This window comes from Xenopus laevis, chromosome 9_10L, assembly GCF_017654675.1.
Source record: "Xenopus laevis strain J_2021 chromosome 9_10L, Xenopus_laevis_v10.1, whole genome shotgun sequence".
Classification (NCBI taxonomy): domain Eukaryota; kingdom Metazoa; phylum Chordata; class Amphibia; order Anura; family Pipidae; genus Xenopus; species Xenopus laevis.
Genome location: NC_054387.1, coordinates 15,059,450 through 15,086,791, shown reverse-complemented (window position 1 = coordinate 15,086,791; position 27,342 = coordinate 15,059,450). Strand labels below are relative to the sequence as shown.

At 42.0% G+C, this 27,342-nt stretch overlaps 1 protein-coding gene across 2 annotated transcripts in view; it reads right to left on the bottom strand.

Moving 5' to 3' along the window:
* The window catches only part of taf4.L (TATA-box binding protein associated factor 4 L homeolog), a 42,874-nt gene that overhangs the window by 9,501 nt on the left and 6,031 nt on the right, over nucleotides 1-27,342 (bottom strand). The window contains exons 3-10 of one of the 2 annotated variants that reach the window (XM_018233880.2): nucleotides 15,201-15,385; nucleotides 13,140-13,256; nucleotides 11,547-11,666; nucleotides 11,179-11,301; nucleotides 10,711-10,800; nucleotides 10,371-10,604; nucleotides 7,280-7,436; nucleotides 745-859 (exon numbers count right to left, since the gene is read on the bottom strand). In XM_018233880.2, the coding sequence (XP_018089369.1) occupies nucleotides 745-859; nucleotides 7,280-7,436; nucleotides 10,371-10,604; nucleotides 10,711-10,800; nucleotides 11,179-11,301; nucleotides 11,547-11,666; nucleotides 13,140-13,256; nucleotides 15,201-15,385 (1,141 nt within the window). 2 annotated transcript variants of the gene reach the window in all.

The window sequence follows — 27,342 nt, the reverse complement described above, 5'->3', positions numbered from 1 at the left end:
GCAGCCCTACTACACTGCCCACTTTAGGAATGGCTACAGACAGCAGAAAGTTTGTTGCATGGCCTATGTGGAACTTGAGGCTATACATAAGATTAAAGGAGAACTAAAGCTTAACTAAAGAAGTAGCTAGAAATGTTGTACATGATGTTTTTTGCTTCTGTACCAGCCCAAGCGACCACAGCCCTTTAGCAGTAAAGATATGTCTCCAAAGATGCCCTAGTAGCTCCCCATCTTCTTTTCTGCTGATTCACTGCACATGCTCTGTGCTGCTGTCACTTACTGAGCTTAGGGAGCCACTCACAATATACAGTACACACAGAATAGAAATGTCACAATATAAGGCTGATTAGTAATTAATACAGATAATAACTACATGGCAGCACAGAAACCAGTGCAATTAGCATCAGAATTTAATAATCAGCCCTGTATCATCAGCTTATATTACAGACCAGCCTCGTTTTCTGCTGGATAATTAGTGACGAGCCCTAAGCTTAGCTTCTCAACAGCTGCTCAGAGCCCACTGAGCATGTGAGTGTCACAGACACTTTCCAAGATGGTGACCCCCTGTGACAAGTTTGAAGTCCTGGATCGTTGCTGCCATTGAGAAGCTGGAACTTTAGGCTGATGCAAGGTCATTATATAAAATAAGGCATTTTTAGCCACATTCATGTTTAGGGTTTAGTTCTCCTTTAAACAACTGTAGCCAAGACTCAATCAAAATGAATACAAGTTGGTTGCACTCACCTGAACGATCCTCCCCCCGGCTCTTTTAATTTATTTTTCTGTGCTGCCGCAGCCTGCGCGGATATTGCAGACATTGTTTTTGCACCTTGTACCAACGCTTGCTTCGCCACTGGAACTGCACAGAGAGATAATCAATATTTTTCTTGAATATAGCACTCACAAGAAAGGCAAAAATTAACATTTCAGGGAGAATTTCCTGACTCCCTAAACCAGGGAAAATACCTTACAGATTGTGGGCCACTCGTAGGCCAGTCTCTCGCCTTACACACAAGACAAATCACCTGACAAATGTAAACAGGCTTTATTAGGGGAGTCAACAACTGTAAGTATCAGAAGGGTCTTTAAAACAAAGCAGGCACTTAAAATCTGGGGACAGACAGATTATATAAATAATTAGCCTTGGAGACAGCTTTAGGGGTTAAGATGCTATAAAAAAAAACCCAATGGCAAAGAAACACAAATGGATGGATTTTGGATTGTTACCTCTTTCTACCCCCTCTCCCATATATAACTGCATCAAAACCGCTGCTGAAAACCATCTGCACCACAACCCAACCCTCATGGGACTAGCGATTGGAAACAACACTAAAAGGCACATTTATTAAAAGTCGAATTTCGAATTCATGCGAGTTTTTTTAACTATATTAAATTCTAATATACTCGAAATTTGATTGGGGGTTATTTAATAAAAAAAACTCGCACAAATTTTCCCCACTCGAAACTCGAATTGAATTCAACTAAACTCGATTCAAGTTTTATTTCTCCGAAACAAACTCAAATATCAGGCAGGCTAGCAACATGTCCAAATTGATGCCTGGACCTCTCCCATTGACTTATACATGACCTCGGCAGGTTTTAGGTGGCGAATAGTCGAATTCCAATTTTTAAAAAGTCAGCATTTGATAAATCTCGAAATTCGAATTGGAGTTAAAACTCGAATCGAGTTAAGATAATTCAGAATTCGAGAGTTTTGACCATAAAAAAAAAAAAAAGGAAATTGTTTATACGTACCGTAATTTATGTTTCCTGGTCACTTCCATGGCAGCATTCACCTAATGGGTTGCTGCTGGCCAGCGGACAGGACCTCCTACCAACAGTTTAAAGGTTCTGCTTCCTCCCCTTCCCCCTAGTCTCTGTATAAAAGCTGTCCCCTCTCGGGTGGGAAACTCCCTGGTGAATGCTGCCATGGAAGTGACCAGGAAACAGAAATTATGGTACGTATAAACAATTTCCTGTTTTCCCATAGTCACCCATGGACAGCATTCACCTAATGGGAACTCCCAAAGCTTAAGATAGAGGGCAGGACACCATATGCATTTAACAGAACGTTTTAATCAGCAGAATACACAACAGACTGCAACACCTTTCTCCCAAATTTTGCTTATTGGGAAGACAAAACATCCAACTTATGTTTCACAAACGTATTAAATGATGACCATCTTGCTGACTTGCAGATACTCTCTGGCGACTCCCTGGCTTGTGCCGCCCAGGAGCTTGCCAATGACCTGGTAGAATGGGCCTTCAACCCTTTGGAGACCTTCCTACCTGCCACACTGTATGCTTCACAATCGCTGCCACAATCCAGGAGCTAATAGTTCTCTTCGCTGGAGCTGGACCTTTCCTGGAACCATTTGGAACTATGAACAAATGCTCCTCCAAGTCTTTGTTCTCTCCAAATAAATCTTGATGGCTCTCACTTAGTTAGGAGTATGCCAAACTGCTTTTTGTGTGGCGATGGAAAGAAGGAAGGCAGAACCACTTCCAAATCCATATGGAATTTTGAGATGACCTTTGGCAGAAAAGCAAATGCGGGTTTTAGCACCACTTTACCCTCAAAAATCACTGTATGCGGTTCGGATGCCGCCAAAGCTGATATTTCGCCAACTCTGCAGGCCGAAGTTATTACCACTAAAAGTACCACTTTTAAAGTCATATTCCATATGGAAGACTCCTCCAATGGCTCAAATGGAGACTCTGTCAATACCTTTTATACAAAGGGCAAATCCCATGGTGATAGACAGCTTTTCTTCATCACTCTCATCAGAGCATTAAAGAATCTCTTCACCAATGGCTCTTCTGCCTAGGTTTTCCCAGTTAGGGCTGAAATTGCTGACACTTGGCCCTTCAGTGTATTAAAATGTAATCTCTTCTCATATCCTGAGAATAAAAATTCCACCACTAGTGCGGGCGATGGAGACAAGGATTCTCCCTTTTTTTCCCAAGACAAACTCTACAAACTTTCCCCACACTTTGTAATACTGTCTGAAAGTGCTACTTTTCCTTGACTTCAGTAACAATTCTATGATTTCATCTTTTAGACCAAGGCATTTCAAGCTTTCCCTCTCAACCTCCAGGCCATCAAGGACAAATGAATGCGCTCCTGGATCTGTATTGATCTCTGTGACAGCCAGCCTGGAAAATTCTGAATTTGTCTTGGTCTCCCTATGGTTCATCTTTAGGGTTACACTTCTGGTGCTTCCTTGTTTCACTATATAAGCAACCGCAGTTGTGTTGTCTGACATGACTTTTACATGTCTGCCCTTTATTCGGTGAGAGAAGGAAAGAAGGGCTTGCTTTATGGCCCTTAGTTCTAGAATATTTGAAAACACGTTCTCTTTTTTCCAAGTGCCTTGAACAAAGCTTTCGCCTATGTGGGCTCCCCACACTTGACGCATCGGTGGTCACTACCACCCACACTGGCTCTTCCAAAGGAACCCCTCTTGCCAGATTTCCTTGATTGCACCACCAGGATAGGGTTCTCTTGAACTCCTTACTTTTTCTTGTAAATGTAAATGAGGCCGTTTCACTTTATTCAGAAGAAACAACTGTAAAGGTCTTAAATGCCACCTTGCCCATCTCACTATTTGGATAGTCACCGACATGGAACCCAGTACTTTCAGGGATTGTTGCTCCGAGACTGTTCTCCGTCCCTTGAATTCTTTTATTAGGTTTCTCACCTTCAACTGTCTGTGGAAGACTGACCAGATTTCGGTTTGTTTGAAAGAGGGCCCCTAGATATTGCAGGGCTTGAGTGGGAACCAAGTTGCTTTTCTCTTGGTTTATTATCCACCCATGGGTTAGCAAAAAAAGAACTCTTGTTCTGGCAGAATGCACTTCAGCCTCTTCTCTCGAGTTTGCTACCACCAGGATGTCGTCCAAATAATGGTAAACTGCTAACCCTTTCTTCCTCAATTCGGCAATGAGTGCCACCAACACCTTTGTGAACACTTTTGGGGACTGGGCAAGCCCAAATGGTAGGCATTTGAATTGTACATGCTTTTGTTCTACTGCAAACCTCAGGTACCTTCTGTGTCCTTGAGCTATTGGCACATGAAAGTAGGCATCCTTTAAATCGATGCTTGTTAACCAATCTCCTACGGAGACCACTTGCATAATTGATGGAAGCGATTCCATCTTGAATTTTCTTACTTGCAGAAATTCGTTCAATCTTCGCATGTCCAACACCGGCCTTAATGCACCCAATGCTTTTTTTTTATCAGAAAGAGTCTTGAGTAAAAACCTGTGTACCTTTCTTGGGGAGTCACGGTTTCTATTGCTCCTGATTCGAACAACTGGTTCATGTAATCTTGAACAATACTCCTGTTTGATTCTGTCCCTTTGAAAACAGACTCTATGAAAAAAATTCTTCTGGGTATCGACTTGAACTCCAGAAAAAACCCTGATTCCACCACCTTCTGTACCCATGTGTCTTGAATGGTTGTGGCCCAGACATGTGCAAACTCGGATAATCTGCTCCCCACTATGTACTGGGCCTTGCCACCTTCATTGCTGACCGGAGGTAGATGGGGTGGAAGAAAAAAATTACAGATCTCTTTGATGTTCCTCTGGAGCTTGAACAAACTGATCTCCATGTAGACTGCATGTAGTACTCTCTCCCAGGCTTATACGGTCTTAAAGCTCTAAATGATTTTTCCTTAGACTTGTTGTAGCCCGGATCATAGAGCCTTCTTGGCCTGACTTTCCAGAGGCATGAACACACTCGTACCGCCAGAAACCTTCTTTATAAAAGCATCAAGCTTCTCCCCAAATAACATTTCTCCTTCGAAAGGTAATTGACACAGGTTCGCTTTTGATGCCGTATCAGCTGCCCACGACTTCAGCCACAGCGCTCGTCTGGCTGCCACAGAAAAAAACCATGGACCTAGCCGAAAGATGCTTCAGATATAAATTCTGTTGCCATCTTACAGTCTAACATCTCCAAAAGCTTCTGTCTTTTCACATTAGATGAAATTGCGTCGCCTAGCTCAGACAGCCACACTTTCAACGCCCTAGACACTGATGTCAATGCCACCGCTAGCTTACAGGCTGCTCCTCCTGCTCCAAATGCCTTTCTTAAATTACATTTTTTTTCTCCATAGGCTCCCTAAAGACCGTCGCATCGTCTACTGGCAGCGTAGTCTAACCACCGCTGCATCTACCTTCGGTGGAGAATCCCAGGACTTTGAATCCTGCTCATCAAAGGGGTATTTTTTATTAAATTTTCCAGCTGTCTGAGCTCTCTTTTCGGTTTTCTTCCATTCCTTCATAATAATCTCCTTAACTGATGATGTACTGTAAAACATACAAATTTTTTTTTTTGAGGATGGAAATAACTTTTCTGCTGATGACATCTTTGCAGATTCTGTCGGAAAAGTTAAGGTTTGCCTAACTGCCTTTATCAAAGGATCAATTACTGCCAGATCAAATGTTGATTCCTCCTCCGACTCAATTTGACCTTCTTCTGATCCTGCTTGCGACAGGACATCTGAATCAGGTGACAAATCACCTTCTGATACATCTGACACAGACTCCCCTTGCCTTGCATGACAATGACTTGGCCTTTTCTTAGCGCTGGATACTTCTTGAAATCCTTGTATGACTGCCTGCTTTATCACCGAGGCTAAGGACTCCGCAAATAGCTGATTTTCTTGTGATAAAGAAGCTCCAGGCTCTTGCTGTTTTTCACTTTCTTGGGAGACTTGTCTTTTTTAGCATCTGCGGCAGGAAGGCTGCAGAAAAATAACATACTGTTAATACCTGAGCCCCCGCCAGTCTCTCTCTCTCTCATACTTCACCTTTTCCCCTTAGGGTGAGAGGCTTTCCAAGACATACCGGGTTCCATAGGTGAACTAATGAAGAGAAATAAATAAATACAATGAAATCAGCTTTCCCTCCTATTATAATACACAGGAAACTTAAGCCGACTCTCTCAGACATCCCTGTATTTGGTGCTTTGAATGCTCAGCAAAAACTGCATGCCAAAACGGCACCAACAGGAAGTCTTAGTTGCTTAAATAGAGGTGGCAGCCCTCTGGATACTATAATAATATAATCCCCCCGGCTGCATACCGGTAATACAATCCGCTTGCAGGTCTGAATGCCAGTTTTGGCGCCACTATCCTGCATTTTACCTCTGTGCTCAATAGCATGCCGTTTGCCAGTAACCAAAATGGCCGCCCGGGAACTTCTGCTCTGACGTCACATCCCTTTGCGTCCTGAACGGCGCCATGCGCTCAGAACGGCAGCGCTTCTACTACATTCCTCCTGGCGCACTTCCACCCGGGTACAGGCAACACCTAACCCGCTCTGCGGGAGGATACAGCCCACTTTTCTTACCGGAGCTCCAACTGCCCCTCTTCTCGGCGACCCTCCTGACCCAGGACTGGGAGGAGAATCCCCTCGGTGTATGTTTTTAGCCATGCTGACCCCTGCACTGGGGAGCTAATTAGGCCTTTCACGCAATCATAATCCTCATGGTAGTTTGTTTAAAAAAGAAATAATATATCCTTCCCTGGCCTGGACAGGATAAAAAAGAAGGGGAGGAAGCAGAACCTTTGAACTGTTGGTAGGAGATCCTGTCCACTGGCCAGCAGGGGAATTAACCCATTAGGTGAATGCTATCCATGGGTGACTATGGGAAATGCATTTGACCCTTAATAAATCTGCGAAAAAAGTTAGTCCAGCACCCACTGTTTAGGGAATAAAACGGCCTTTATTGGACCAAGGGCATTAATAAATCTGCCCCATAAAGTTAATCTCTACTCGACTATCTACAGTGCCGAAACCCCCAGCTAGAATGGTGCTAATTCTTTATAAAGCAAAGCTGAATAGTTAAAGGAAAACTATACCCCCAAAGTTAATACTTAAGCAACAGATAGTTTATATCAAATTAAGTGGCACATTAAAGAATCTTACCAAACTGGTATATATATTTAAGTAAATATTGCCCTTTAACATTTCTTGCCTTGAACCACCATTTCATGATGGTCTGTGTGCTGCCTCAGAGATCACCTGACCAGAAATACTACAACTCTAACTGTAACAGGAAGAAGTGTTGAAGCAAAAGACACAACTCTGTCTGTTAATTGTCTGTTATTTGGCTCATGTGACCATATGTGTGGTTTGTTTGTGTGCACCGTGAATTCTAGGATCCCAGAGGGAGGCCCTTATTTTTTAAAATGGCAATTTTCTATTTATGATAACTGCAGCAAAAAGGATAACTGTCTGAGATTCCCCAGCATGCACCCAAGCTCACCTGTTTGTACCGCACCTGTTTGTAGTTGGTTTAACTGCAACTGCTGTGTGGTGAGCATGATCCGATTTGGAGGCTGCCTAAGTGCTACCATGGGCTGAGTTAATGTCACATGTGGGGGACGTACCACCGCTCCCGCCTTATGTGCCTGCTGAATGACCTATTAGAAGGGAAAAGAGAGGAGTTAGGCCTTTGTTAGGTTTCTGTTCTCCTACTTTTGTACATATCATTAATAATACAAGACTACAAATCCCAGCAACCCCTCAAACTCTGCTGGTTGATCTACAATATTGGGAGTGAATAAATATTCCACTTGTCCTCCTATAGCAGGGCATTATGGGATAATAGTTTGCTAGTGATGCCAGAGTTGAAATAAGGACAACGGATTATATTCCCTCCATAAATCATTTCCCAAAAGAGCCACCACATAAGATGGGCTCTTGCGGGATGAAGGCTCCCATTGTTGAACGCGACTAGCTTTGTGCGTCCAAGTAATTCACTCTGTATTACGGCGACGGTTTCACAGCAGGCCAATTTAACAGTAAGCTCTTTGGGATGACACGGTAAGAAGATTAGGGACTGTTTTCAATCACTGTATTCATGTTACTGTCAATTTTTATTCACAGGCGTCCAAATCTGCAAGGGTCCATGCGGCAGTCGATTTTCACGGTTGCCTCTCACGTTGAAGCCGCAGACTGATCACAAAAGGATCTCTCCCCCCCAAAAAAATATGCTGCATCCTAATCTTCTCAATTAAGGTTTGAAATTCTCTAATCCCCAGGTAAGAGGGGATCAAATACCCGATGAAATTAGATTTGCAGGTTTATTTTTATAAGGGAGCGGATGAGCTGTAAAAATACAGCTTGTTGTATAGAAGTGGGTCTGGCTCTTTAGAATAATGAGCAGGAATAGTGGCATTTTAATCCTGACAGGGAAAGGAACTGCTGAAATGTATTTATAGACTGGCCAGTAGGCAGAGACCAGCATTTATTTTTGGGTTCACATACAGCAAACTACTAAGTCTAAACTATAGTTGATTATACAGGAGAGAAGCTTTATGCATCTACTTACTGTAAGGCTAATGTAAAGAAAGAAGGGCATTTCACCTACACCTGATACACTTAGTGGCACAAAGGGGAAATGATCCCACTCTTCTACTGTAAGAGTACTTTAACACCCAGCAGTCTGTCAATCAGGGGCACCCTGGAAAAATCTGTCAATCCCTGCCCTTATTGGTTAAAGGGGGTTGTTCCCCTTCCAACACTTTTTTTTCAGTTCTGTTGGTTTCAGATTGTTCACCAGAAATAAAGGCTTTTTACAATTACTTTCTATTTTCTATGTGTGACCGTCGCCGACTCATTAACGGTTCTAAATTGATACATTTAGTTGATAAATTTCTTATCTTTGTCCCTGCTGAACGAAATCCCTGGGTCAGGGACATTCAACTTTAAACTTCGGTTAAAAAAAATATAAAAATGGAAAGTAATTGAAAAAAGGCATGATTTCTGGTGAACAATCTGAAAACAATTGAACCGAAAAAAAGTGTTTGGAAGGTGAACAACCCATTTAATGTGTGTCCAAACAGAAATTAGACAATAGCTTACAAGAAGGCAAGATTTATTGGTTTCCAAAGTAAGGGGCTAACACTGCTTGTGGGCACAACATTGTAGCAAGAATGCCCAGTCTAAAGGCCAGTTATTGTGCGATTTTAGAATGAATGCCTTTTTGCAGTGACAATCCTAGTGAACACTATATTGCTGCTCAAGGTAGCAATATAAAAGGAGAATTAAACCCTAAAAATGAATATGGCTAAAAATGCCATATTTTATATACTGAACTTATTGCACGAGGCTAAAGTTTCAGTTTGTCAATAGCAACAATGATCCAGGACTTCAAACTTGTCACAGGGGGTCACCATCTTGGAAAGTGTCTGTGACACTCACATGCTCAGTGGGCTCTGAGCAGCTGTTGAGAAGCTAAGCTTAGGGGTCGTCACTAATTATCCAGCAGAAAGTGAGATTAGCCTGTAATATAAACTGATGCTACAGGGCTGATTATTAAATTCTGATGCTAATTGCACTGGTTTCTGTGCTGCCATGTAGTATTTATCTGTATTAATTACTAATCAGCCTTATATTGTGACATTTGTATTCTATGTGTACTGTATATTGTGAGTGGGTCCCTAAGCTCAGTAAGTGACAGCAGCACAGAGCATGTGCAGCGAATCAGCAGAAAAGAAGATGGGGAGCTACTGGGGCATCTTTGGAGACACAGATCTTTACTGCTAGGTCTGTGGTTGCCTTGGGCTGGTACAGAAGCACAAAACATAAAGTAAAACATTTCTAGCCTACTTCTTTGGTTAAGCTCTAGTTATCCTTTAAACTAAAACAGCAAAAATTTCCTGTAACCTGGATATGAAACATGGAGGGCAAATGTTGGATCTTAAATGGAAAATTAAGTTAAAGGAATTCTGTCATGATTTTTATGATGTAGTTTTTATTTCTAAAATTACACTGTTTACACTGCAAATAATTCACTCTAAAATATAAAATTTGATTCCTAAAACATCAAGTGTATTTTTTTTAGTTGTAATATTGGTGTGTAGGTGCATCTCGGGTCATTTTGCCTGGTCATGTGCTTTCAGAAAGGGTCAGCACTTTAGGATGGAACTGCTTTCTGGTAGGCTGTTGTTTCTCCTACTCAATGTAACTGAATATGCAGTGGGACCTGGATTTTACCATTGAGTGCTGTTCTTATATCTACCAGCTGTTATCTGGTTACCTTCCAATTGTTCTGCTGATGAGCTGCTGGGGGGGGTGATATCACTCCAACTTGCAGTACAGCAGTAAAGAGTGACTGAAATTTATCAGAGCACAAGTCACATGACTTGGGGCAGCTGGGAAACTGACATGTCTAGCTCCATGTCAGATTTAAAAATTAAATATAAAACAATGTGTTGCCCTTTTGGGAAATGGATTTCAGTGCAGAAGTCTGCTGGAGCAGCACTATTAACTGATGTGTTTTTCCCATGACAGTATCCCTTTAAAAATATCTGGATACCACTATTTTAAATTGGAATATTAGATGTACATACCAGTGGGGTGGGCTGCCCCGGCTTGGACTGTGCAGTTTGCGTGAGGCTTATGACTGGCTGTTGCAATGTATTGGTGACAGTAGCGGTAGTTTTGCCAGCAGTGCGCTGCACGGAGCTACTCAGCATCACTGCAGTGAGGGCCGTCGTGGCCTGCGTGTGGGGCTGCTGCTGCTGACTCTGCTGGATGAAGGCTGCAGCATCCGGCGTTAACTGGCGCAAGGCAGGGAGGCTCCTCTGGAAAGGGAATGAAAGGACAGATTAAGAATTATAGTCACAGAGAGTGAATAAAAGGGCAAAGGGCGACAGCTCCCAAAAGACCCTACTTAGGCAGGGGGCTTACCTTCAGGAAAGGCACAAGGTAAGGTTGAGGTGAAGAATTCAGTTCTCTGTACAATCTACTCGTGAAATCCTCTGCTTCAATTTTCCCGTCCTGTGAAGAGCAAAGTGTATTTTCAGGTTTTCTAGTAAGAATGCTTGTCCATCTCCAGCAGGACACCCCCAATGTAAACAGCAAGATTCAATATGGTGGGGCTGCCCGCTTTGACGTTACACTAATGCTAGTAGCATGATGCAGTATGGCCCTCCCATTGTGACATTACCCTTGAACTAATAGGCATGACCCAGCATGGTGAGAGCTGCCCATTGTGACATTACTGGTTTGAGAATATCATGATGTGGTATACGGATCCCTAAGATTACTGGGTACTAAATGCTACTGCATTGTAATACTCAATATCAGAATGTCTTTAGTAAACTCTGTGCGGGCTCAGTGCTTATTAGACAGACACGTGCGAGAACGAAGGCTTACCAGGAGGTTGTGCACTAGTTCTTTCACATTCGCTGCGGTCTCAGAGGACTGTTTACCCGATGAAGCTAACTTGATCAGCGTGGATAAAAAATTCTTGCATTTCTTCACATTTTCCATGGTTTCCTGCATGACATATATAAAAATGTTCTATAAAATGTTCTTTAATGTATCCAAATAAAAAACATTGCTATGACAACATGGGAACAATTATAGGACTACTAAATCTGGCAACAACATTAAAAATAAAATGCCTGGGGCCTCCAAAATGTTTGCATAGATCACTATAGTAAAGTCCGCTGGAAAGCCGTTATCCAGTCATTCAAGCTGCAGATATAGTCGCACCAGATAGCTACAAGTAGTAGCAGTACCGTTGTGGCTGTGGCAGGGGTAGCAGCTCCTTGCACAGGTCTCTGAGGTGTCCCAGTCTGTACGGCAGTTGCGGTCCCCAAAGTGGCAGTTTGTGCAGTGCTGCCCAGCACTATCTGGTTCTGTGAGGGGAACAAAAACACTGGTATCATGCTGGATCAGTAGACATTGTATAGATTCACGTTTGCATGTTAAGTGCGCTAAAATAGCAGGCATAAAATAATCAGATATCTTACCAGTGCAACAGATATCATGGGTTAGAATACTTTAACAGAATAAATGGCACCAAGCTTTCAGGAAATCAGAAACCATAGGTAAATAATATTAAAATAAGCCACTTAAGCCTTTACACTGGTAGAGAAAATGCTACTGGATTTTCCAGGATGTTGCCTGTATAAATTTGCTTTGTTGGTGACAGACCACAGAACATTTTATTGCAATTGAAGGTCTGTCGGAGCACTCCAGCCTCTCGTTTATTTACTTGAAAATATTAAGTAGGAATTTTTGGACATTCCACCCAGGATTAATTAAAACATAGAGGTCCTGTACGTATTTTCTCATGTTGCGTTTGCACACATACACCACAGGGTGGCAGACAAGTCCAGAGATTTAAAATCTGTGACAAAACATCAAAAATTTAAAGGATCAGTAACATCACTTTTTTAAAAAAAAAAAAAAAAAAAATCGTAGGTATAGAACGAAAAAAAAAAGCACAAAGACATATTACACTTTTAAATCGCTAAGTCTTTATTAAGAAATAACTAACTGAAACTCGGCTTGCTTTCCTCTTTAGAAAAGGAGACACTGGCGACGATCCATCATGCGGTGCTTGATTCATCCTCTCTGGCTATCTCCTATAAGGAAGGCAGGGAGGAGAAATCGAGCGCTGCACGATGGATCGCCTTTCCTGAAGAGGAGCGTAAGCGGATTTCTTAATAAAGACTTAGCGATGTAAAAGTTTAATTTGTCCTTGTGTTTTGGTTTTGTTACTGGTCCTTTAACATGATTTTATTAGGAAACATTATTACTTGATTTCAAGCCTTCACTTAAGATATGCAAATGCCTCAATTTGCATCTTTTGACAAAAGTAATACACAGCAGTGATGCAAATAATAAATATACAAACTAGCCTTAGGACTGTACCCCAGCTGTTATTGGGTATGGGTTGGTTATAGTGTGACTTGCAGCTGCCACATTGCTATACACTATTAGATCCGCTCGTTTGGCGAGGTCGCGAACAAGCGGATCATAACCACTATATGTCCACTAACGGCAGGGCGGCATCGATCGGGTTAATCTGACCGTTCGGCCCTAGGGCCAAACGATCAGATTAGAACGAAGCGGATGGGTGCCAATGGCTCGTAGGACCGAATCAACCCATGCGGTCCTCGATTGTAGGAAAAATCAAAACTGCCCAATCAATATCTGCTCAGTTTTTGGTCTGATATCGATCAGGGGGACCCGCTGGAAGCCCCCACACACCGGCAGATATCAGCAATTTTAATCTGCCCGTTTATGACCACCTTTAGTTGTGCTTTTGACAGTGCGACAGCTTGGAGATACTGCTAGGATTACTTATAAACTGAGTAACTTACCTGTACAACGGGAGGGCGCTGTAGTGTCGTGGTGGGCTGCACAGTCGTTGGCGTTTGAGTTACTTGCTTGATGATAGTTGGTGTGACCTGTCTGGCTAAGAGCGGGGCTCCTGGAGACTGGGAGGCAACAGCAGGAAGAGGAATTAGACAGGAAGACAAATGCAACAACAGATAGGCATTAGATATTAGACTGTTCTTTTGCCCAATCTATCCATTTATTGCTAGTAATGATCACTGCCCTACTTCACACACAAGCCCACCCACTCTGTAGTTTCCCATATATTAAATTTATTCTGCTTCTTATAAACCTGTCCCAATGCTTAGGTCTATCTGAAGCAGCTCTGGGGGGTTACAGGCTGTGTAACTGATCTAAATTGATACACTGATTGATCCATTTCTTATCTTTGTCACTGCTGAGCAGAATCACACGTTTCATTAAAGGCAGCTGTTAGAATTGATACAATAGTTGCCGATAGTCCACATATGCTGAAATATATCAACTAATGGAGCTAATTGTAACAGTTCAGAAACTGCAACTGAGCTGCCAGACTGAAATGCCAGAAACAGGAAGATTAAACTTTACGTTTAAATTTTGGAAAAACTGTAAAAAACAATTAAAATTGGATAGCAATTGAAAAAAAAAAAAAAACACTTTCACTAAAGTGAAAACATGTTTGGAAGGTGAATAACTCCTTTAAAAGGCCAGTAAATACTTGATTTATTCAGCTAAATTGTGCTTAGTCCAGGGAGTAACTACCTAAAATAGTTTTAAGGTTTCAGGTTCTGAGCAAACGTAGGGGACTGTTCCTGCTGAATTGTGCTTAGTACAAGGGAATACCTATGCTGCCATAGTATTATGTGATCTCCTTGTACAGGCTATGGGCAAACTTAGGGGGCAGTTCCTGCTGAATTGTGCTTAGTACAGGGGAATACCTATGCTGCTATAGTTTTATGGGATCTCTCTGTACAGACTATGAGCAAATTTAGGGGACTGTTCCTGCTGAATTGTGCTCAGTACTGGGGAATACCTATGCTGCCATAGTTTTATAGTATCTCTCTGTACAGACTATGAGCAAACGTAGGGGCTGTTCCTGCTAAATTGTGCTTAGTACAGAGGAATACCTATGCTGCCATAGTTTTATGGTATCTCTCTGTACAGACTATGAACAAACTTAGGGGCTGTTCCTGCTGAATTGTGCTCAGTACAGAGGAATACCTATGCTGCCATACTTTTATGGTATCTCTCTGTACAGGCTATGAGCAAATTTAGGGGACTGTTCCTGCCAGGCCCGGACTGGCAATCTGTGGGTTCTGGCAAATGCCAGATGGGCTGCTATAAGGTGCCATAGAAAGTCAGTATTTTGTGGGCTGATAGGGGCTGTTTGGGCCTCTGCGTGAGCTGATTGGGCCTCTGTGTACCTGAAATGCCAGGGCCTATTTTAATTCTCAGTCAACCTGGTTCCTGCTGAGTTGTGCTTAGAACAGGGGAATACCTATGCTGCCATAGTTTTATGGGATCTCTCTGTACAGGCTATGAACAAACTTAGGGGACTGTTCCTGCTGAATTGTGCTTAGTACAGGGGAATACCTATGCTGCCATAGTTTTATGGTATCTGTATAGACTATGAGCAAACTTAGGGGGCTGTTCCTGCTGAATTGTGCTTAGTACATGGGAATACCTATGCTGCCATAGTTTTATAGTATCTCTCTGTACAGGTCATGAACAAACTTTGGGGGCTGTTTCTGCTGAATTGTGCTTATAGTATCTCTCTTTACAGGCTATGAGCAAACATAGGAGGATTACTTACTATGTTAGGTTCATTTATGGGGCTGTTTATTTGGCCACCAGTACCGACATGCAATGCCCCTGGGCTGCCAGGCCATGCCAGCTTCTGGATTGAATTATTTTTTTAAATTAGTAAATTTATAAAACAATAGAAGGTGATAGAAGGTTGTGACCAGCTTTCCAAAATTACAATGGGATAGGAGATCAAGCACAACCAGTACATGTGTGTAGGTGTGAGTATAGTACTGTAACATTGCCAGTTTGATTCCACTCACCTGCACTGCAGAAATCTGTACAGGAGGGGCACTGGTTGGAGTGGCAGGACGGGGAACCATGGTGTTCTGAGATTGCGACTGGGCTTGTGCTTGGGCTTGGGCTTGAGCTTGCGCCTGCATATGGGCCAAGGCTTGCTGAGGGATCATTAAAAGCTGGCCATTCTCGCTCCTCACAAGGACCATTCCTGTAAGGGAAAAAAAAAGAACTATTAGATTTGCAGAACAATTCCTCTTTGCAGCACTGCTCATCTCACCCAATCATCACACACACATATTACAACAGCAGCCAATCAGATGCACAGATATGCATGCACAGGCAAACCCTTGGGTAAATTATGCTTTACTACAACAGGTATGGGATCTGATATGCAGAAACAACAAGAAGGCCAGTTCCCAATTTCGAGCAAATCATTTTTTAAAAAAAACTATTTCCTTCTCCTATGAGAACATACATAATTAACATTGAGTACAGATATACCCTGCCCAGACAAAGGATAAGGTGAATGGCACACAGAAAAAAACAATAGGATGCATTGCTTGGATAGACAGATTGCTGTCTATGGGAATCCCCTGGCGCAGAATATAGGGCAGAGAACCCCTCAGCAAGACTGCCTGCAGGTCACACAATAAATAACCTGGCACAGAACGATTTCTGCTTGGACAATGCCAAGTTTAACTACTGATCCTTAAAGGGTTTATCATTGGGCCCAACCTCGTTTTCTGTTAAACAGGAAAAAAATTAGGAACAGAGTGTCGAGGGGACAGAAACACTGGTCAGTTTTGCCATCGTCAGCCTTGATAAATCACACACATGGGCTTAGTTTTTCTACAGATGAAGGAGCGCAACCAACAAGCAATCACTCACTGTATTTGGCCCAGAAAACAATTTGTCATGTTTAGCAGAGTAGTGGATTATTGGCAACACCCCCAGACTAATTAAAATATATAGCAAATTTTGTATTTCTGTAAGTGAGTGCATTATGTCTGTACATTCCCTGAGTCTTCATCACTTAAAAAGAAGACTTTAAGGGCTAGTCCACACGGGGAGATAGCGACGCGTTTGCGGTCGCGGCAACAAAGCGCCGCGACAGTCGCCGCGACCGGCGCAGGCGACAGTTTTGTATGGGCGCCTATGTAAAAACGCCTGTGCTAACCACACGAGGCGATGCGCTTTTCAACAGTCGCCTGAAAAAGCCTGGCGAGGCATTTTCAGGCGACTGTTGAAAAGCGCATCGCCTCATGTGGTTAGCACAGGCGTTTTTACATAGGCGCCCATACAAAACTGTCGCCTGCGCCGGTCGCGGCGACTGTCGCGGCGCTTTGTCGCCGCGACCGCAAACGCGTCGCTATCTCCCCGTGTGGACTAGCCCTAAAAGAACAGTGGCTGCACAGACCCTACCTGATCTCCATTGTAAGCAGCAGCCCTGTCCTGCTTTATGGCTGAGATTCTAGCTATCTGTATAACAGAGCATTCTGTCCCAGTGGCTGCACAGATCCTATCTGATCCCCATTGTAAGCAGCAGTCCTGCCCTGCTTTATGGCCGAGATTCTAGCTATCTGTATAACAGAGCATTCTGTCCCAGTGGCTGCACAGATCCTATCTGATCCCTATTGTAAGCAGCAGTCCTGCCCTGCTTTAAGGCTGAGATTCTAGCTATCTGTATAACAGAGAATTCTGTCCCAATGGCTGCACAGATCCTATATGATCCCCATGGTAAGCAGCAGTCCTGTCCTGCTTTATGGCTGAGATTCTAGCTATCTGCATAAACATTCTGCCCCAGTGGCTGCACAGATCCTATATGATCCCCATTGTAAGCAGCAGTCCTGCCCTGCTTTATGGCTGAGATTCTAGCTATCTGTATAACAGAGCATTCTGTCCCAGTGACTGCACAGATCCTATCTGATCCCCATTGTAAGCAGCAATCCTGTCCTGCTTTATGGCTGAGATTCTAGCTATCTGTATAACAGAGCATTCTGTCCCAGCGGCTGCACAGATCCTATCTGATCCCCATTGTAAGCAGCAGTCCTGTCCTGCTTTATGGCTGAGATTCTAGCTATCTGTATAACAGAGCATTCTGTCCCAGTGGCTGCACAGATCCTATCTGATCCCCATTGTAAGCAGCAGTCCTGTCCTGCTTTATGGCTGAGATTCTAGCTATCTGTATAACAGAGCATTCTCTACCAGTGGCACAGATATCCATTGGGTGTGCAAGTTGCTGTAAGCAACAAAGGTATCTTGGCGAGTACAATCACAGTTTACAATTAAAATGCAATAGTGCAGGAACTCTTCCAGCCAGGCACCCAGGAGCCAAACTTGGCAACAATAAGGATGTTCACAAAGTCAACAAATCACTTGCTCGTGTTTAGCAGAAAAGTCGATGGAATAAAAGTTCATTAAATGTACTTGAGAGCAGTAACAGCTTTATGTCACTAAAGTGCAGACCCCCAGAGGGCAGCTTGGACATCTGTGCACAAGGAGAACTAATGTGCCACAACTGTCATTTATTAAAACAAACAAAAAACGAAGATACCCGCTTAATGCAGTTTCGGTACATATACATTATAAGGAGGAAAGATACAGCAATGCCCAATTAGCCAGTGAGTTTTGGGCAGCAGTATTAGAGAAGCCTACTGTCTGTATAGAATGTGTCATTCTAGGTTGTGGAGGTGGGCACATCTGGAATGTATTGGGCAACGAGTGGGCTACGGGGGAGGCAGGCAGCCTAAAATATAAGATCGAGGATTGTAACGTGCTTCTCCTCTCACACAGACACCTGTGATCGCTACATAATAAGTCTATTGACTTAGCACTAGACTAGAGGGTTGAACTGAGGACATACACCGTCTGCTGTTAAAATCATCTGTTCAGGGGTCCACAGCCGGCTCTACGTCATTTAGGGCTTTTTTCAGACATATGTGATATTTCGGCACGATGCCGGGGCCCCTCCAGACAGTGCCCTTGTTTCCCAGACGGGAGGACTTACCCGGAGGCTGTGTGCACTGCTCACGGGTTCGGCTTTGATGCCTGCAGCGAGTAGCAGATCTGTAGGGCAAATAAAGTCTCTGCTGGGAGATGCAATCCCTCATATACTCAGCTCATGGCTTTAACCCCCCTCCCCACCTGATATATTAAAGGGGAACTATCGCGAAAATTAAAATTGAATACAAGTTTCATCATACTGAAATAAGATACTTTGTAAAATTAAAGGGGTGGTTCACCTTCAGGTTAATTTTTAGTATGCTATAGAATGGTCAATTCGAAACAACTTTTCAATTGGTCTTCATTATTTTTTTTTTATAATTTATGAATTATTGCCTTCTTCTTCTGACTCTTTCTAGCATTTCAAAAGGGGGTCACTGACCCCCTCTTCAAACAAATCCATTGTAAAACTACTTTTATTTACTCGTATTTCTGCTCTGACCCTCCCCTATTAATATTCCATATTCTCATTCAAATCAATGCATGGTTTCTAAGGTACTTTGGACCCTAGCAACCAGGTTGCTGACACTGCAAACTGGAGAGCCGCTGAATAAAAAGCTAAATAACTCAAATACCACAGATAATAAAAAATGAAAACCAATTACAAATTGTCTCAGAATATCCCTCTCTACGTCAAACTAACAGTTAACTCAAAAGTGAACAACCACCTTTAAATATTCTGCATCGTATCTAAAATAATCAAGTTTATCTTCACTATCCCTCGCAGCATCTGTTTCTCTTCGTTCTGTCTTCATGCAGGAGTTGGGTGTCAGATATTCATTGACAGTTAGATCCAATATATCTTATAGGGGGGCTTCTTTCCTAGCAGATGTATTAGAGCTCAGTACAAAAAAATCTAACAAAATAACTGCCTTTTGTACAAATTCTGCATGTAGAGAGACCTGATGTCTGTGATTTTAATAGAGTGAGCTCTAATACATTTTCAAGGCAAAAGGAGCCCCCCTATAAGATATATTGGATCTAACTGTCAATGACACCCAACTCCTGCATGAAGACAGAATGAAGAGAAACAGATGCAGAGAGTGGGATAGTGACGATAAACTTGATTATTTCAGAAACAGCACAGAATATTTAATTGATAGTATTTAGAAATTTTCTTATTTCAGTATGATGAAGCTTATATTCAATTTTCGCGATAGTTCCTCTTTAAAACTGTTCTGTAAAATGAATAGTCATACAAGGCATTCTACAAAACATATTAAACAACACCAAAACACATTAAGGACTTTAACCCCCAGGTGCAAAGACTTAACTAAACATACATATTTATTATTAAAGAAAAAAAGCCATATTTATTAATCAATTATACCTTTAGCCAGCATAATTAAAAACACCCTAACCCATAAAAAGAAAGACAGTGCAGATTAGATCAAGGGGGTGTGTGTGTGTGTGTGTGTAATCCCTTTCAGATATAAATGAGTGACTCATAGAATCCGATATTCTGGGAAATAATGACTGGCTTGCAGAGCTTGCAGTCTAATGGAACATGTACTGGTTCACATCTGTGATCCCTTCCATAGCTCCATATGACTTTCTATACCAGGCTAGGGGGCTCATTAACACACACACACCAGCAGGTAGGTACTCAGATCAGCAGGTAGGTACTCCGTGCATCAGTTAGTTGTGGCATACACATAGGTCAATGTACACAGGCCTCACCATGGCAACAAAAAGTTATCTGGCTGCCTCCCTGCACCTGCCTCCAATCCTCTCTGTGCGCCTGTTCTCATTCTGTCATCGAGTGAAGAATACTGAGCCGAAGGGCGGCCATGTTAAAATCAGCACTGCAGGGCTGCTGCCCGATACCTGTATAAGGAGGCGCCGCTGCAATGGGACACCCTGAATTTGCTTTTCAAAGGGAGGAACTTTCCATCCCCACATAGTTAAAGAATGGTCAGAATTATTTCTTAAAGTGGAGGGTCACCTTTTAGTTAACTTTTATTAGGTTATAGAATGGCCAATTCTAGGCAACTTTTCAATTGGTCTTCATTATTTGTTTTTTTTATAGTTTTTTTTTTAGGTATTCACTTTCTTCTTCTAACTTTTCCCAGCTTTCAACCAGAGGTCACTGACCCCATCTAAAAATAAATGCTCTGTAAGATTACAACTATTTTGTTATTGCTACTTTTTATTACTCATCTTTATATTCAGGCCTCTCCTATTCATATTCCAGTCTCTTATTCAGATCGATGCATGGTTGCTAGAAAAATAGCAACCAGAGAGCTGCTACATAAAAATCTAAATAACTCAAAAACTAAAAAAATGAAAGCCAATTGCAAATGGTCTCAGAATACCACTGCAGGACTCACAGTACTCTGGGTATCCTGGATCGGCGCCGAATATGCGAGAGTACTGTGAGTCCAGCATCTAATGCCGGCGTGGAGTAAACGGCGTCTCGCACAGGCTGCGGCTAGGAAGACACAGCATTTCCGGGTGAGCTCCGATGCGAACTGCATAATTTTTTGTTTCGTTATCAGAATACCACTCTCTACATCTTAGGAATAGTTCATAATGTGAACAACCCCTTTAAAGGAGACCTCAAATAAGATGAAATGTACTAATGCATTATACTCATTTAGATATAGAAGAATTGTGCTTAAAAAAGTACTGTTTCAGGCCGATTTATTGAAAATTTCTGCAAAAACCCTAATAATCCCTCCCTTCTCTTCCACTAACTGCTCCCTGGCTGTGCAGGGGAGTCGGCAGCTCTCAGCTCACTGCTCTGTAGGACAGAACCAATCAACAGCTAGCAGGACCTGATAGGGAACTGAAGCCTGTCTGTGCTTGTGTGACTGCAGGGCTGTGATTGGCTGTCCCCCTCCTACTGTGCTTCTGGCAGGGACTGTTAGGACACACCCACCCCTCATCTGAAACAGACAGGCACCAAAGAACATCTAAGGAGCGATTTTTAAAGATAATATTAATTTTTATCACCATGTTAAAGTAACACCATATATTACTCATAATTGCCTACAAAATTAGGATTGTTTTCATTTATCCTATATTATCCTATATGTCTCCTTTAAAGTGAAGATAAATCGAAAAATAAAAAGTTGCCTGAAAGAAAATATTCGAAGCAACTTGCCGATATCCTTTTATTCCTCATTCTCGCTACAGTTGTGTGTTAATATATTTGCTATTGTCCCTCACGTGGGAACAAGAGGCCGGGTCTTCTTCAAGGCCGGCTTCTGCTACATTGTGCAGAGAATAACAAGGGACAGACAGATTATATAAGGTTGCAGGTGAAGGAAAGGGTGCAAGGAGTGGTGCGTCACACCTGCTAATTGGGAGATCTTTCTCCATAGCAAACACTCCTGAATATATTGCATTTAATATATATATATATATATATATATATATATATATATATATATATATATATATATATATAGTGAAAACTCTATTTTACATCCCCAGATTTCAAGTTTTCCCTTTATTTTACATTGTTTTTTTGTGCTCCCACCTATATATTATGCATAATACATTTCCCTAATTTTACATTTTCCTGTATTTTACAAATGATCCCCTGAAAAACGTTAAATGGGGGTTCTACTGTATTTGTGCAGTTGTAAATGTGCCAATGAGCTTGTGATCTCCCTAAGCCAGGGCTCCCCACCAGTGAACAACATTCAGATGTAAAATGAGTTGGGGAACAACACAACCACGAAAAATATTCCTGGGTGGTGCCAAATAAGGGTTGTGATTGGCTATTGGTAGCCCCTTTGTGGACTGACAGCCTACAGGAGACTCTGTTTGGCAGTACATCTGGTTTTTATGCAACCAAAACTTGCCTCCAAGACAGGAATTTAGAAATAAGCACCTGTTTGAGGCCACTGAGAGCAACATCCAAGGGGTTGGAGAGCAACATGTTGCTCATGAGCTACTGGTTGGGGATCACTGCCCTAAGCCAATCAGAAGACTTAGTCAGTTTCATATATTCATAGTCAGTTTTATATTAGCGTATACAGCCGTCCCACCAGCAGATCAACTGAATCCTATAGAAAGGAGCCAAGCCCGCCCTGCCCCCATGGAATGGCGACAATTCGTCCTGCTAACCAAAATCATTTTAACTATGTGTACTAGTTAATACTGAGTTAGTGCCAGCTGCGACCCTTCATACAGACACTGCCCTGCTCCCAGGTTCTAACAGAGGGATCCCGTGCAATCCGGACACGTCTCTGGGGACACATACCAACCAGATTCAGTTCTACCCTTGTCACTTGGGTCCGACATGACTTCTACCACAAGCCAATGAAAGGCCTTCAGCTGATGCCACGTTTCATCGCTAAAAGACCAACTGCAAAGCTGCTGTGCAACAGCAGGGTTCCAATACTGGACTACCTCATCTTATCAGTTCTTAAAGGGGTTGATGACCTTCCAAACACTTTTTCAGTTGAGCTGTTTTCCATGAAATGAAAACAAAAATTGCTTTCCATTTTTTTATTAACGTTTTTCCAAAATTGAAGTTTCAATTTGAACATTCCGGTCTGGCGTTCGAGTCTGGCAGCTCAGTGATTCAAGTGCAGATTCTGAACGGTTACAATTTTGCAACATTTAGTTGATACATTTCTCAGCATTTCCCAGTATCAGCAACTATTGTATCAATTCTAACAGCTGCCTTTTATGAAACTCAGGGATTCTGCTCATCAGGGACAAAGATAAGAAATGTATTGATTAAATGTATCAATTTAGAACAGTTTAGAGAGTCCGTGACCCCCCCTTTCCCAGGTGAAAAATTACACTTTAACGTCAATATCAGAAAAACAGTCACACATAGAAAACAGAAAGTAATTGGAAAAAGTCTTTATTTCTGGTGAAATATCTGAAACCAAATGAAACGAAATACATGTTGGAAGGTGAACAACCCCTTTTTGAAATAAACTTTTAGTATGATGTAGAGAGCGATGTTGTGAGATAATTTGCAATTGATTTTCATTGTTTATTATTTGTGGTATTTGCGTTATTTAGCTTTTTATTCAGCAGCTCTCCAGTTCGCAATTCCAGCAATCTGATTGCTAGGGTCCAAATTCCCCTAGCAACCATGCATTCATTTAAATAACAGACATGAATATGAATAGGAGAGGCCTGAATAGAATGATGATTAATAATTAATAACAATGCATTTGTAGCCTTACAGAGCCTTTGTTTTTAGATGGGATCAGTGACCCCCATTTGAAAGCTGGAAAGAGTCAGAAGGAGGCAAATAATTCAAAAACTATATAAAAAAATAATGAAGACCAACTGATAAAGGTAAACCACCCCTTCAATGAATCAGACGAAAGTTAAATGTAGGACTGGCAAGACCAGGGAAGACTTTGACGTGGTTGGCCATCATAAATATATTGCAATATATGGACAAACAATCCCTGTTTTGTTTGAAGGGTAAGGCATTTTTAGTAGCTTAAGGTACAAAATGTCTCAATGTCCTATATATAATGATAATGTGTTGAGTGCAGAGGACCTCGTGTATTTGTCTGTGCCTCATCTCACCACATTCAGTATTAGGGAGAAAAGGCTACAGACATTTAGGGCCAGACATTACAGCTGTTATATGAGTGAAAGAGCCAGAGACAGACTGATAAAATCAATTTCCCATTGATGGATGGAAAGCCTCAGCTGTGGTTGAAAAATCTCTTCTGCAAACAAAATACATATTATATCCAATCTTCGATAGAGGAAAGCAAAGTCTCCATCTGAACCCAAGAGAAGGTGTAACATTACATGGGGATGCATGGTGGCCGATTTCCGTTTCCTACTACAGAAGATGAAAATAATACAATCAAAAATGCTTGCTATAATTAAAACAATGTATCAGTAGTCACATCTCCTTCAGTCAAGACTTCTACTCCCAAAGTGCCTTTGATATACTGTGATCGGCCTTCTTCGCAGACACATGCATAGAAGTGATGTGCGGGTTGAGAAAAACTGGAGCCACACCAGACTTCTCCCTTCCATTTATAGACCCGTGGAAAACCCGCCGATGATGTCACAAAAGGGGTGAGGCAGGCGAGAGCCTACAAAACAGGAAGTCAGAACAGGCAGTTTATGGTAGCAGGCAGAAGAGCTGAACCCGAACCCGTGAGAGGAGCATCGAGATCAGCCCGAACCTGCCTGACCCGCGAGAAGCGGGCCGACCCGCTCATCACCAATGAATAGTATTGTGGGAATTAGAGTCTTGGCTGGAGGAGAGCAGACTACATCTACATTGATTCAATGGTCCATTGAAGTCAGGACTAGGGATGAGTGAATTTTTTCGCCTCGGAAATTACGCCCATAGACTTCAATGGGAGAAAAAAAAATCCGGAGGCGAATCGAATGGGTATAAAAGCGCCCATCCCTATTCAGGAACAGCAATGCAGAGAATAAAAAAAAAAAAAGAGAACAGACACTTTTAGAATGTTGTAGAGAATGATATTCTGAGACAATTTGCAGTTGGTTTTTATCTGTTATTATTTGTGTTTAATTGTCTTTATATTCAGCAGCTCGATGCAATTTCAGCAATCTGGGTCGATAGGATCCAAATTACCCTAGAAACAATGCATTGATATTTATTAGAGGCCAGAATTTGAATAGGGGAGGGCCTGAATAGACAGATAATAGTAGGAATAACAATACATTTGTAGCTTTACAAATGTATATTGGAAAGTAGAGTGCAGCAGACAGGTTCAACAGACAGTTCTACATTCACCCGCATCATATTCAGTCTTAACAGGTTCAAATGTTCATCTGCGGATACCCATGTTACCTTGGCCAGAAAGTTAGAGGTTGTAGGGTCCTGTGTTTTACAGGTAAGGCAGCAAGGCTCAAGCAGACACATTACAGAAAAAAAAAACGAGGCAGTGCAGTTATGTCCAGGGGCAGGTTGTAAGTTTAAGGCACCCCAAGTAAAATACAAATCTGGTCCTTGAACTTGTCCTTAAAAATGCTTCGCCAAATATATCGCAGCCATATCCATTGGAACAGCAATGCACATCATAAAGCTGACAGTCTTGTGGGCCTCAGGCTGCTGAACTACAACTCCCAGCATCCTCTGGCAGCCTACCAACAGCCCAGGTTACACATTTACTAAAGGGCTCAGGTTCTGCAATCCTCAAAACACTTCAGGATCCCATGAATCTGACACAAACTTGCAACACTCAAGTCCTAGCAACATAGGCGTGAGATTCCAGTGCCAACACATTGATGTACTTTTAAGGCATTAAACACTGTGCCCAATATGTGGCATGTCCAACAGTGCATATAATTATTAGGGTTATAGAATTATAACTGGGAAAGGTCACACCTATACTTGGATGTTGCAAAGTGTTCAAATAAAGAAGACCAACATCAAGAAATTACCTGCAATTTGCTCTAGGCCTGCGAAGACTCCTCTCCATGAACCCATATGGTCAACAAGTCAAAAGACCAAGCAGACGCCTTAGGAGGAACCTATTGTATATGGAGGGTAGCTTGTTCTTGTAGCCCACACCAACATTGAAAGAGATGATTTTTATGATGTAGTTTTTATTTTTAAATTACACTACAAATAATTCACTCTACCATATAAAATTGCATTCCTGAACCAGCAAGTGTATTTTTTTAGTTGTAATATTGGTGTGTAGGTGCATCTCAGGTCATTTTGCCTGGTCATGTGCTTTCAGAAAGAGCCAGCACTTTAGGATGGAACTGCTTTCTGGCAGGCTGTTGTTTCTCCTACTCAATGTAACTGAACGTGTCACAGTGGGACCTGGATTTTATTATTGAGTGCTGTTCTTAAATCTATCATGCAGCTGTTATTTTGTATTAGGGAGCTACTATCTGGTTACCTTCCCTTTGTTCTGTAACTTGTTAGGCTGCTGGGGGGGGAGAGGGGGTGATATCACTCCAACTTGCAGTACAGCAGTAAAGAGTCATTGAAGTTTATCAGAGCACAAGTCACATGTCAGTTTTAAAAATGAAAAAATCTGTTTGCTCTTTTGAAAAATGGATTTCAGTTCAGAAATCTGCTGGATCAGCACTATTAAATGATGCGTTTTGGAAGAAAAAACATTTTTTCCCCATGACAGTATACCTTTAAGGTACCCCGCTATTATTTAGAATTGAGACAAATGGAATAAAAGGTTATACTTGTAGCACTCACACCTACACACTTAAGTTCACAGGGCAGGAATGTCTGATCTTTGGCTGTTGTAAAATTATAGCTCCAAGCATCCACATGCCCTGTCCTGCTAGCAGGGGATCCTGGGAAATGTAGTGTTGCACGTATAAGAGCAGAAACGTTAACCTTATGTTAAATGGCAGACCTGCTTGCTCAACATCAGATCATGTGTATAAAGGGAATGCCTTGGCTGCAATGACTGCATTAATGTTAAATGCAACCCAGGAACTTACATTTATTAGGAGACTTCTTATATGATCTGGTAACCTTATAGCAAAAGGACTTTAGGGAATTGCAGGGCGGCCGTTGGTGTAATACACACAGCGGCATTCCTTTTCATAAACACCACCTGTTAAATACAGCCTTCGTATCATAAAAGAACCTTCTCTTAAACTCACAGCCACATAGTAAAGGGGAAGTTAAATTAGCTACAGACATATGAAAACCTGCAAATAGTGTGTTCCATTTCAATGTCAAAGAGCAAAGATGTAGCACTAGAAACATTATCTGATCAGGGGCCCAAGAACCCCTCAACCAAACTAAAAATGTGACTCTGTGCCCCCCCCCACCTCAGCCTGCTCCACATTCACTTCTAACGGCAACAGGTGTGTCGGAAAGAGACCATGACTTTGTCTTCTGCTGCAAAAGTGCCGGTTTCACTAGCAAACTGTCAGCATCTGCTTGCACACAGTACAGCACATGCTTCAATGGATATATGAAAATACGGACAATACTCTCTTAAAGCAGCACACGCTCGCAAACACTTCTGGGATTTTAGAAAGTATTTTCTTCTGCTGATAAATTCGAACTCACCTCTCATTGCTTTTATAGGTGTCAGACTAAAATTGGAGGGAAACTACAGCAACAGGGAGGACATGCAGGAAGTTATTTATTATTGCTACCTCTAAGCATTCTTTTTGTTTTCTTCTCTTTTATTTGCAATGTTCTTTCATATTACAGAGACAAGATCAATATTCCTTATTGTGTCTGCATGTCCTAACTAT